Source organism: Melanotaenia boesemani, chromosome 13 (assembly GCF_017639745.1).
Source record: "Melanotaenia boesemani isolate fMelBoe1 chromosome 13, fMelBoe1.pri, whole genome shotgun sequence".
Taxonomy (NCBI): domain Eukaryota; kingdom Metazoa; phylum Chordata; class Actinopteri; order Atheriniformes; family Melanotaeniidae; genus Melanotaenia; species Melanotaenia boesemani.
In genome coordinates this window covers 23,250,633-23,263,346 of record NC_055694.1, presented here as the reverse complement: position 1 = coordinate 23,263,346, position 12,714 = coordinate 23,250,633, and the positions used below count along the sequence as shown (strand labels likewise).

At 39.2% G+C, this 12,714-nt stretch overlaps 1 protein-coding gene across 1 annotated transcript in view; it reads left to right on the top strand.

The window, feature by feature from the left end:
* Window positions 1-2,767: 2,767 nt before the first annotated feature.
* ajap1 (adherens junctions associated protein 1) overlaps window positions 2,768-12,714 on the top strand; it is a 51,565-nt gene continuing 41,618 nt past the window's right edge. Inside the window, exon 1 of the mRNA XM_042004959.1 lies at window positions 2,768-3,834. Within this exon, the coding sequence (XP_041860893.1) occupies window positions 3,806-3,834 (29 nt within the window). The 5' untranslated portion in view covers window positions 2,768-3,805. The remainder of the gene's footprint in view (window positions 3,835-12,714) is intronic.

Below are 12,714 nucleotides of genomic sequence, written 5' to 3'. Positions count from 1 at the left end.
ATTATGCTGTGTTCAGATCCATGTGAGCCAAAGCCGCCTGTAGTTTTAGACATACATGACAACCTGTGACTCTTTTGAGGCAGAATAAGTCTGTTCACACGTGCACTGGTTCATTGCTTGAGCAAAGGTGTATGAGGATGAGGACATACACAAACATGAAACAGAAGACATGCAAAACCTTGAGTGTGAGAAATGGAGTGTGAATGAGATGAAGGAAGTGCTAGAGAGAAGGCGAGCGATGACAGCTTCCATCTGCTGGAGAGCTGATGATGGCTTCTTCAGACAGAGACGTCCACATGGATCAGCATGTATGTATACCCTGTAATGAAGTAATGAGGGTATTTAACAGAAGTGTGTTTTATAGCAACAATTAGTGGGGGAGGAAAGTTGCCTCTTCATGTACAGAGCAATTTCACGAACAGCTGCAATTCATCTGACTACATACCCAACAGAGCTAAAGATCTGTACCAGAAGAAAAAAAAGAAGAAAAAAAAAGCTTATTTTTGCATTTTGAGAATTTGTGCACAGTATACACCAAATACTGTAATAGTTTTTGTTCTCTTTATTATTTTTTTTTTCTCCAGGAAATACTACAGTAGTTGCAAAGGCTAAAACAGGTATGATGTTTTCACTGGTTTGACACTTTGACCCTGAGGTGAACAAGAAAGGCAGCCTTTTTTTCTCTCTGTTTCTCACGCAAGACCTGAACTTGTCATGGATAATATTTTCACCTACCTGGCTGCGCGGTCACATCAGTGCATTGATTCTAATGAAAAGGGATTTTGCCTCCCGCTAACTTCTTGTACAGGTGTGTTAAAAGCCTCCAGGGTGACGGTTTAATGCTGCATTCATGTCAAACAGGAAATATGGTAGAAATGAGCCACGCACTGGAGAGCAGCTTTCATTTTGGATTCACCATCCAGCATGCAAACATTAACCGAAAACTTTGCCAAAATTTCACCGTATTTTTATCAGTGCTGCAAATTCTGACATCATCCATCAGTTATTTAGTAATGAATAACTTTTTCTTAAAATGATGGCTTGCACATTTTAGATATTTCATTTTTTATTAACTGTCAACTTGTTTGTTTTACTTTTCTAATAGAAGTCATGTGTAGACAAATAAATATAAAGAAAGTTATTTCACTTTACTCATTGTGATCATCAGTTGGACAGTAAAATTCTCTATTTACATTGTGAACAAACTTGTGTAAAGCTCAAAACCATAATAGACTTATGTGGATCCTGGCAGGAGTAGTGCTGTTTGTAAAGACTGTTAGAATCAATCACAGATGACAAGCATTTGATAAGCCATTGTATTTCACTGTGTTTCAAAAGAGAGCCCAAAATAGACCTCACTTTGTGCTTTCTAGGCTTTTTCATTCATTTTTACTGCCTTGTAGTTTGTATTTTAGGAGTAGGCAAACAGAATTTGAACCACAGCTGATCAGTAGTAGTATAATTAGGCAGCCACCATGCATACTGTACAATGACACACAACAACATAGATGTTCTTTAATTGGCTAAATTAAGATAGAGTTAATAACTTTCTATGGAAAAATGGTGCAATACGTGAAAAGAATTATGCAGCAGCAGTAATTATGCCATATGGCAGCGTTGTTTCTGACCACATTCTGCCAGAGCCTTGCCTTGTATGTCAGCTATATTCCCAGAGTTTGGGAAAGAATTGATCATCTTTTTCTTTTCGAAGTGCTAAAGTTCGGGGCAGTCAGCTTCCTTTTCAGGCAGCTAACAGGGGGGATTTTGATTGATGACAGTAAGCAAAGCACTTGTATTCAAAGACTGATTAAGGTGGTTAGGGTTAGATAGGACTATAACTGCAAATGATGCAATCTAGCACCAACCCTTGCTCTGCTGATCTGATTGGTGGAGATTGATGGATGTATTTCATCAAATCATCAAACACAAATCTTTTCAAAAAGCATTCGTTTTCTTTACATGGTTTTATTACTTTCCAGATGATTCTTTGAGGAAAACCACCTGACGGCCTTGGCTAACATTTCAAACAAACTGAACTAGGAGGATTTTCTGGTGGAATAATGTTTCTTCTTTTCCACATCACTACAACAGAAGACATCAAAGTGCCTTTTTCTCAATCTGCTAACATTAAAAAATCATTTAAAATTAGAAAAACATGATAATTTGGACCCAGTAACCTATTTTGCTGCTTCTACAAAAATGAGGGCATGCAATGCTCTGATTTTATGTGACATAAGTTCATTTAATAATGAAACCTTTTAATGCAAACATTAAGTTTATTGACATCCCTATTTATGTTCACATTTAACACATAGCAAAACAAAGCTGAGGACATTCAGATATCAAAAGTCACAAGTTACAGGTGTTGCGCTTTCCCACAGTGGCAGCAGCAGTTAATGATGAAAAGGTCTATTTTGCAGGTGGACAAGACAAATTTATTGAACTTACAGCAGTGACCCCACGTTGACCTGGCAGGGTTATGTCTGCTACGGTCCCTGTACCATCACAGTAAATTGTCACTGCAAATGCATAACCAGGCGTGATTGACATTCAGTCTCTAAGTTCCTTCTGTTTAGCAGAGGAGAGGCTTTGTTCCTCTGGGGTTTGGTCAGCCGTGACATTGTGCAGACACCAGACAGATTTCATTTTGAGGTCTTTTCAGTTTTTAGTAAGAGTATTAACAGGGCTTGTCAGCTCACTTAAGAACTAAACACAGCTTGGGGAAAAAAAAATAGTTCCCAGTTTATCCTGATGCTGTGTGTTTAGCAAATAAATCTCCATTGTTTTCTGCAGCTCGAAAACTCTACCTGATGTGGTCACTCAGTGTCGGCTGCACCTCTGCCAGCCCCGTGCTGTGCTGTGCCTTCACATACCAAGTCTGACAGTTATGAGTGAGCACCCATATGAAGTGAGACACTCCGGCACATGACATATTTGGCTTTAAAATGACGTCACGGCAGCGTGGGGCTCAGCAGGCAGGTCGTTCGTCAGTCTGAGAGAAGAGGAGCAGCAGGAGGAGACGGACCATCCTCCTCTCCTCTCTAATGACAAGCGTTCATCCTCCCCTTTCTCTAACTCCTCTGAAACAACCCTCATCCTCCAGGATTGTCCCTCACCGCGTCCATCTCCCCCTTTTTTGAATTCCACTTATTTTTTTTAAACTTTCCCCCCACACCTCTGCAACCATTCACATCTCCAGAGATGTAAGTAGATACGAGGACCCCCTGCCATTGGTGACTTGGATCATCCGTGCTTCAGAGACCCTCCTTATCGTCCGCTCTCAGTTTTCTTTCTTTCTTTCCTTTCTTTTTTTTGACGTTTTGCCTCTCCCAAATGTAGACGATTCGCTGTCATGTCAGCGACGAGGATGCCAACTACATGCTCTTGTTTTTCCTCTCCGCATCTTACATCTTTGCCTCTCCAGCCAGGGGATGGAAATGAACGATTTGCGTGAAGGCAAAGTTTGAGGGCATCTCCTCTGGCTTACCCCCCTGTTCACCTGTCCGCGTGCCCCCCAGCCTTCACTGATAACGAGGAAGAGTGTCGTCAATAAAACAACTGATGGACAACTTCTGAGAAAACTGGCTGTTCTGATATATTTTAGTGGGATTTTTTGCAGCGTTTCTTGTAGGAATCTGATGTGCGCAACGATGAAGGATAAGGCTTAAACGATGTTTACATTGACAGCTGGAGCAAGGTCCGTAACTTGAGTGCTTTTTAAAATCAGAATTAGTCGACTTTGGTGGAAACCCAACCAAATGGGAGGATACCTGGAGGACTGAGTCGGATTCGGCAGTCGAGAAAAATGTGGATAAAACGGAGTGTTGCGCGCAGGTAAGCTTTAATTTCAAATAATTAGCCGGGGATAGATATTGATGGCAAATGCTTGGGCGAACTGAAACATGAAGATATTGTTTTCTTTTGTTTCACATTTGACATCGATCCTCGACGACATGTCTCAGTTTTTAAACCTACGCCACGACAACTTATAAGAGTCTGCTGGAATTGATGATCGGATTAAATGTCATTAAAATATCTGAGGGAAGAAAAATCCGCAAAATTAGAAGAGTTTACAGGAAAATATTTGACATAAATCAACAGTTTTGTGTTTTAGTGTTGATAATAATAAACAGCGAAAGCTGTGTGTAGAAAGGCAATGTTTGGGAAATTTTCTTGAGAAATATGACGGCTAATTTCACATCTTGAGCGCTAGGGGTCGCCAGCAGTACGGCGCAAAGCCGTCAGACAGACGCGCGTGCTTCAAACACACGCGCGTGCACAGCCTCAAGGTTAGGTCTGTCAGCTCCTCCCCACATGTGAAAACAAACGCAACAAGGAATTAAAAGGTAATTACAAGGTGAAACTGTTGTTAGAAAAAACAAAAAGTACAGTTCAGATGATTTTTTTCTTGTTGGATTATAACAACATTAAAATTCTAGAAACTGGTGCTTTACAAGAGTAGCTTTTTTTTCTCTTCTTTTTTGGCTTCTTATCCTAAATATGTGAAAGTAGTGGCTGCTGCAGCCTGCTGATCTGAGTTTATCTTGAGGAAATAGAGGAGAGCATGACATGGGGACTGTTGGGGCAACGAGGGAAGCTTGACCTGACTGAACTGCCATTCTGATAGAATTCTGAAGTAATTGGATGTTTGCATTAGTTTTGATGTTGTCTCTCTAAGCTAAAGCAGTATGGAGAGCAGGTAACTGACTTCAGCTTTGCTAGGAAGTCTCCAAACAAAAGCTAAAATTCAGCATAATAATTTGCCTTCATGAGGTGTAGATGTAACGGCGTGCTATCAAATAAGAACAAACCTGCCGAGAGTTAGATTCTCTTGCCACCTGCTGGATCTCATTCCTGCCAGTATCTCTAATTCCTGCCCATTTGCAGCCGTACATTGATTATGCATGACACATACTGTACATCTTAGGCTGACCTCAGAGGGTAATGGCAGAACAAGACGTAGACAGAACGGTTGCGCAGGATGATGAAATGAAATGCTTTTAGATCTCATATCTCTGGGTATATGAGTCTGAGGCCCAGCAAAACCAATTTCCATCTTCAAGAATATCCTTGTCACTTCCTGACATGATGTCAAAATGGGATGCTGGAGAACAGCGACTGCTGTTATTGATGGAAGCAGCTTGTTATTAGTTGTAATGCACAATTTTCTTTGATTGTTTCCCATCACAGGCTGAAATCTTGAATCATTACTGTCATGAGTTATCACTCAGTCATACTAAATCTCAATGGTGACTCCTCCGTAGGGTATAGTCTTACTCTCCAGTATCTGTAGGGGGAAGAGCATTTCTCTGTATGTGGATTATGAAGAGGGAAAAATGAACTGTGAGCATGTGCAGATAAATCTACTGTACCTGTTGGAACAGACGAAGAACAAACCGCCCACAGAAAGCAGATATGTGGGTGTAGTTGCAACAACACTGACTTTAGCAAAGCAGGAGAAAATCACTGATGGATAAATGAAGACATAACAGAAAACCGGAGCTTTTGCAGATCCTAAATGTTACTCATCGTGAATTCTGCTCAGACAGTGTCATTAAGACAGCCTGTAAAATAGAGCTGGGTGATAATGCTTTATTATCATCATTATGGCCTTTATAGACTTGGACTAGAACAGAGTAATACTGCTACAGTGAAAATTTGTAATCTTGATTTTAGCCATTTAAAACTGAGTCCAAATGAAGATAGAAGTTTTTTCATTACGTAGGCTAATGCCATGAATATGAATTTCAAATCTGTAACATTTAAACACATTACAGAATTTATTACATTAATTACTAGAATATTGTTATAATATGTGGAAATTGAAACATATTTTATAGTATAAGTAACGCCTCTGTATTTATTACCCAGGAACCATACTGTTTTGGCTTCTTAGTGAAGTGCGTTCTGTGTTGAACACATGGCACATTTTCACAATAAATGACCTAAACTCTTGGTCCAGATTTTGGCTTTGACTGACTGATATCAACTTACAGTTTAAGTACTTTTATTTTTTTTTCTTACAGCATTTAAGTAAGTTAGTTGTTGAAACACTGGAACATTGAAAACTATTTTTTAATTTGCATAGTGTGTATTGAAACACTGCAGCCTTGAAGCTATTTAATGGGAAACAAATGGAAAAATATGTTATAAGGTAAATTCAGAACTTTTCTGAAAAGCTCGAACCAGAGAGTCTTGAGGGTTAAATGGCCAGGATTCATCTCTACATCTCCATGTTCAATCTTTCATGGACGTCACACAGTTTTCTGATCCCTGTGGTGAACTCTTGTCCCACTGAGACACGGGAGATGCTATCAGCCTTCAGTTTGCTGCTGCTGCTACATCTCTGGCAGACTAACTGTATTTCACAAGGTTTTACCTAGAAGAAGATTGTTCTGTGCAAGTGAATGATTCTTCTGGTGTTTATTTATTTATTGAATTAGCTTGAAATACTGGTTCTACATACAGAATATGTAGCAAAATTGCAGTGAGATAAAGTAGTTGTAATGAGATATGAGCAAGAGAGCTCAGATAATATGTATTCATATCAATATTCTTGGTGATCATGTGTTGAGTAATCTGTTTAACACTGCATCAAAGAGACATGTTTGTTTCTGATTATACTCTCATCTGGTTTGATAAAACAGATGATGTGTTTTGCCACAGAGAAGTTATTGCGCAACATCAGCAGTCCAGAGCTGACAGTGGTGTGACCAGCCATCATGCTCAGAGCTAGCTTTTGCTAAAGCTCCAGGGCTGAACATGGCATCGCTGTGTTTAGGGGACATCAGATATTCAGATATTTCTATGATTTAGGTGCCATCTTAATAGCTTCTATGAGGGTTATTAACTGGGCCTCTCTGGAGCGTGATTAACCTAATTTGCAGTGAAATAGGCTGTGTTGCTTCTCTGAGAGCTTTTCCTCTGGAGGCGTGTGTCTGTGTGAGTGTGTCTGCGTGTGTGTTGTTAACACTGTGCTCAATAGTCTGTTAAATCCAGAAGGACCAGGACAGGTTGTCCCTGTGTAATTCTGGAAGAGACTAAACAGACATGAATGCTGGTCGTCTGACCATTCTTAAAAAATAGAGAGATGAGAAAACTTGCAGCATTTTTTTAAAGACAAGTGAATCATAAATGACGTGTCACCAAGTGGTTCGGCAGACCTGGATCAGAACTGCCACAGTGGCTCGCTTCCCCACTATCACAGAAAACTGCATATTGGATGCTTGAAATGAAAGGTCCTGAGTTTTGTCCATATAGCCGCTGGGAAAACTAATAACAGTAAAATGCTCAAAGTTATACTCTGTGACCAAAGCAGAGAAGAACCGGTGGCATGCGTTATATATTTATATTGCCTTTCTTTTATTACTTGGAAAACTCAAGAAATTGTCTTTGCAGTATAATGGGCCAGTGCTATAAACTACAAGCTGGTGATTTGGCCAACAGCCATAAAAAATGTATAGTTTTGTGTATCTTTTTTCTCTCCTACTTGAACTTATTTGATTATCTGACTAGTTCTGTATACAAAGTCAGGCTCAACTTACAGATCTCTGCATCCTGTTTCTGCTCTGATTGATTTATTTTCTTCACCTGGGCAAAAGGGAAGAGATACAAGACTAAATGCTTGTTGTCAAGTTCTGCCCGAGCGAAGGAAGAAACATGAAACTGGTATGATGGTGGCCCTTGAGGACCGGAACTGGACATCCCTGCTGTAAAAAGAAATATTACATAGTTCAGTGGAGTCTTGTTAGTAAGTGCTGTTTCAGTCATGGTGGTTGGTCTTAGAGTATCTAACTTTTGTTTTATTTCCTTAAATTACCAAGTGTACTTGTCTTTTCTCACTTTGACTTGTCAAATGTGCCTATAGTCCAAGGGTCCTAGCCATGGCAAAAGCCCCCATAGTGCTGTGAAGCCTTTAGCAGATTTTTGCAGCAGGCTGTAATAACAGTGAACAATTCAAATAATTTTTTAATGTTAATTTTTTAAAGATTTTTTATTATTAGCAAAGACAATGGCAAAAACATCAGGAGATGTTTACAACATGACAAAAGCCACGAATCATGTCATTTTACAGTATTCCACAGTGTCTCTATCTCTACTTTCAAATGTGCAGCCCTAATCAAAGTCCGGAGCTAATTACTGCATTTGCAACCACTACAGCATTAAAGTCCCCATGAAGATAATTCCTCCTAAAGACATATCTTTGCAAATGCCATGTAGGGCTTTTTTTTTAAAAAAAGAAAAATTATGAACCCCTTTCAAGCTTTAAAATAGCTTACATGCGACTCAACATCTTTGCCTCATTTAACATCTGCCAGGCTATGAGTAGGGCCAGGTTCTGCCTTAACCTGGCTGCCACTGCTCACCCTCTACAAACACTCAACTCTGCAACGTGACTGAATCAGGAAACAGGTAACAGTTTGTTGTTGAAGGGGATAAAAAATGTGCTTGATGGACAGCTGACATGTCCCACCCTGCAAGTTGCCAGAATGGGCTCTTTTGATTTGTTTTAAGGACTTTCATTCGTACACTGAGGTTCCAAGAAAACGCTCATGTATCTTTAAACTTATTCAAGACATAAGGGAGCATAACCTCCAGAATGGTAAATGTAATGCAATGTTACAGGTGAAAACAGAAACCAGCATACTATGCTGGTTTCTGGTACAAAACTATGCTGGTTTCTGGTACAACTTTTACTATGCTGAGCATAGTAAAAGTTGTACCTCTTGCATTCATGCTGCATGCAGGGAGTGTCGTCCTGTATCGACTCATGTGAACAGAGATTTTGCACATCATCATTATCCATTTCTTTAATGGCAGAATGGTTTGATTTCTCTGAAAGAAGATAATCAGTCATATTAAGATCATCCATAATATTAGATCATCTAAATGTCCCAATTTTCTGCAAATTTAACAGGAGTTTCACATAAAACTTTCTATCATAGTTCCAGCAACTGTCAAGCTTGGCTTTAACTACCATCTTATCCAGTCTGGGCAGCATGTGAAGGACTTGCTTCTTGTTGCAGTGAAGCGCATCCATCTTAAAAAGGAACTACAGTAACAGCATGAAGCTCATACTTGATTCATGTAGTGAGCTTTTGCCAGATCAATACTGACTCTACAAAGGATCAGATTTATCCATCATGGTGCTTGACACTAACTGGGGCGGCGTGGGAGCATCTCACAACATTGTTAAATACTTCTTAATAAATCATTTATTTTGTTTGATCTCCTCAGTGGTAATGGTATGGGACCCAGCATAAGGCACAGTAAATATTCTGACAGCAAGGGGTTGTTATGATTGGAGAGATGTCTTTTTCTTTTTTTTTCTGTTTTTAATTTTTCACCCTATTTCTTTACAACCCTGCTCATCTTTCTGAGCATGTGGGTCATGTACACCGCACTGGAGGACATTGTGCAGTGGGAGTAATTAATGGGATGATGCAACAGCCAAGGTTGTTGCACCGTGAACCCCCTCTAACTACACACATGCACACAGACTTTTTTTTCATTTTGTTTTCCTCTTGAAGAAATGTTTCTTACACTGCAGCCATAGTAGAAACAACTGCAGCTCGGCCTTAAAGGTGTAGATGTAGTGTGTGTGTGTGTGTGTGTTCATACACACATGTGTTTAAATGTTGCCCACTACTGGGATATCTGGGAGATTTCATACAATATTTGTGTCCCAGTGGACTGCTGCACAGAAGCAATCCATAAATCTCTGGAACACTGTGGAAGGCCACTGTGGTGTTTATCTGCTTAATACTGGATGTTTACTGAGGGAGGCTTAACTCCTACACCTCAGTCAGGAGGTTTAATAGCTGCATAGCTGTATGCAGATGATAATTATCAAAGCAAACACAAGAAAAAAAACATATAAAAAGACCAAACCAATTAGTAGAGATGGTTTCAAATGACATTTTGTTTAGGTCTGAAAAATATGAGGAACTAATGTTTATCTTAAAAATCAAATATGAAATAACCATCATACCGCGTCACATCAATAACCCCCAAAGTAAAATGTCATAGCATATGATGTGTATTCACGAAGATAATACCTAGCATATCCATGCTGATGTTCCTGACTTGTTTAGTCCATTTGTTTATTTGCAAGGATGAAGTATTATTGAAGATGAAACATTTTGAGTAAACCATGCTGCTTTTAGATCTTGAAGAAACAACATGATACTACAATTTGTCTGTGTCCTGAGGACAGTATTTGTCTCTTGTAGCAATAATAAGAGCTGGATCATCGTTAAAAAAAAGAATATCCTGTGGCAAAATTTATAGCTGAATACTTGGATGTTATTAATAAGTGTGGGAGGTCAATGAGGAACAGTGAACACTTGGCCAGTTTTAGTGCTCTTCAAAGTCATTTAATAACAGGGATATTTAATTTATGCTGTTTTTACACACGCACTGCATTCCTGTAAATGTCCGGAGATGTTGTGTGAGAGAGCGGAAATATTCTCTTGATAAATCCCCAAACGATAGTCGAATAATAGAAGATACATACTGCTGAATGTGGCTAAATGGCCATGTTTGATGTACGCAGTGTTCGGTGATATACCTGTGAATCATATAGAGCTGTGTCTGTGAGGAGCATCAACACTTTCCTCACACATTTATAAAAAACAGGGCTGCATGGTGGTTAGCGCCGTAGCCTCACAGCAAGAAGGTCGCTGGTTTGAGTCTTGGCTGGGGGAGGTTTGAATCTTTCTGTGTGGCTGTTGCATGTTTTCCCTGTGTATGCATGGGTTCTCTCCGGGTAATTCCTCCCGCCATCCAAAGACATGCATGTTAGGTTTATTGGTCACTCTAAATTCTCCCTAGGAGTGAGTATGAATGGTTGTTGTTTGTCCCTATCTATGTTGGCCCTGCAATGGACTGGTGACCTGTCCAGGGTGTACCATGCCTCTTGCCTGTTAATGCTGGGATAGGCTCCAGCTTACCCACGACCCTCAATGGACTAAGCGGTACAGAGAATGTGTGTGCTAATATTTTGCTAGTTTTTTTTTTCAGTCTGTATTTCTTTCTAAGCTGTATTTGAACTAAAGCAAATGCCATTCAGACAGGACTCCTATAGAGGCAACTTGACCACGTGCATTGTTTTAAATTCCACAGTTGCTTACATTTACACTTTGTTTTGTTCTTATTCACATAGTGACACATATTTACCTGTTACATTCCTGTAGATTGGGCACCTTATGTGGGAAAAAGTTTTGATCAAATTGTCTACACATTGTCCTGAAAACTTCTGCTATTAATACATGAAAAAGAGCTTAAAAGGCTCTGGTTTCTAGGATTTACCTAACAGAATCACCAAATCAGAAAAAAACCAGGATGGTCACAGCATGCGATCAGGTCTCTGTGTATTTTTGTAATTGAGCTTGCCCCATGTTTGTTGTACTTGTGTGTGCAGTCATGCTGGGTTATATTTAATAATGCCTTAGTCTGAAAGCATGAGCACACATCTCTCCTCACTTCCCATAAAGGCATGAATACATATTCAACAGGCTGAAAATATAAAAAGAGGCATTGCAGCTCTTCCTTTAAGTTGATGGAGGATGAAGCTCCTCAGCTGTGAAATATTGGTCATAAAGCATGGAAGGCACTGGAAAATGATATAGAACAGAGACTGAACGTGTGGATGTATGTGTTCTTTTTTCTTTCTAACTATACATAAATAGCACTAACTACTAAAATACAGTTGAAAATAAATGAGTTGCTTTCAGTTTAACACTTCATAGTACCACAAGCATTCAACAAAATTCTATGTAGCTGTTATTGTACATGGTTGCATGACTCCCCTACAAGTGCTTATTTACACTGGACATCTTCTTGAACAGGAATATCCTCAATATTGAAGATTCATCTCTTCAGGGACAAAAGCAGAAAAGCATGTGTGATGGTATTTGTGTATCCGTGCGATGCAATATTGACACTTTGAGAAGCTGCTAAAGCAAAATGTGGCTCTGAAAAATAGGAACACGAGAAATGATGTGCTCTGACACGAGGATCAAGATGTTCTTTAATCTGCCATTTCTTTGCTCTTTTGTCAAAGACTATATTAAAAAGAAAAAATCTGTTGGGTCCTTGTCTGTGGAAAAGTGCTCTGCACAATAGTATAGGGTGAGGAGGAATTCCCAACAAATGAATAAAATGAAGAATGACTAAGAGCAGATTAATATAACAATACAGCATTTTTATTTATTTATTTTATCATTTTCATTTAGTGCTGCTGCCACAGTCTTAGACTGTGTGAAATTATGGTTAAGCAAAGTGTCTGGAGGACTCCTCTGCTTGTGTTAAAACAGACGTACCATATGCTGACTGTCAGTGTTTCTTTTAGACGTGTTACCTTATTATTATATAAAAACTGAAGGCCTACAGATAACTGTGCTTTCATTTCCTTCAGTGATTTTCTTTCTCTTTTTTTTTTATAAAATGTGATGAATAACTTCAACAATGTGTTGAAGGTTTCCTTCAGTGTCAAAACAGACTGTGTCATGTCTCAAATTGTGGGCTTAGTTAAAGTGAGTTTTAAATGGAATAATGAGACAATCCATGTGGCATTTTACCTCATAAATTTCCAATAAGTAGTTACCATTCATCACAATTTCTTTCAGCATTTTGCACACCTTCTGACATTTTCAATTAGTTTTTTTATCGTGTCGAGTACGAGTTTATTGAACTGGAAAGTCAGTTCAGACA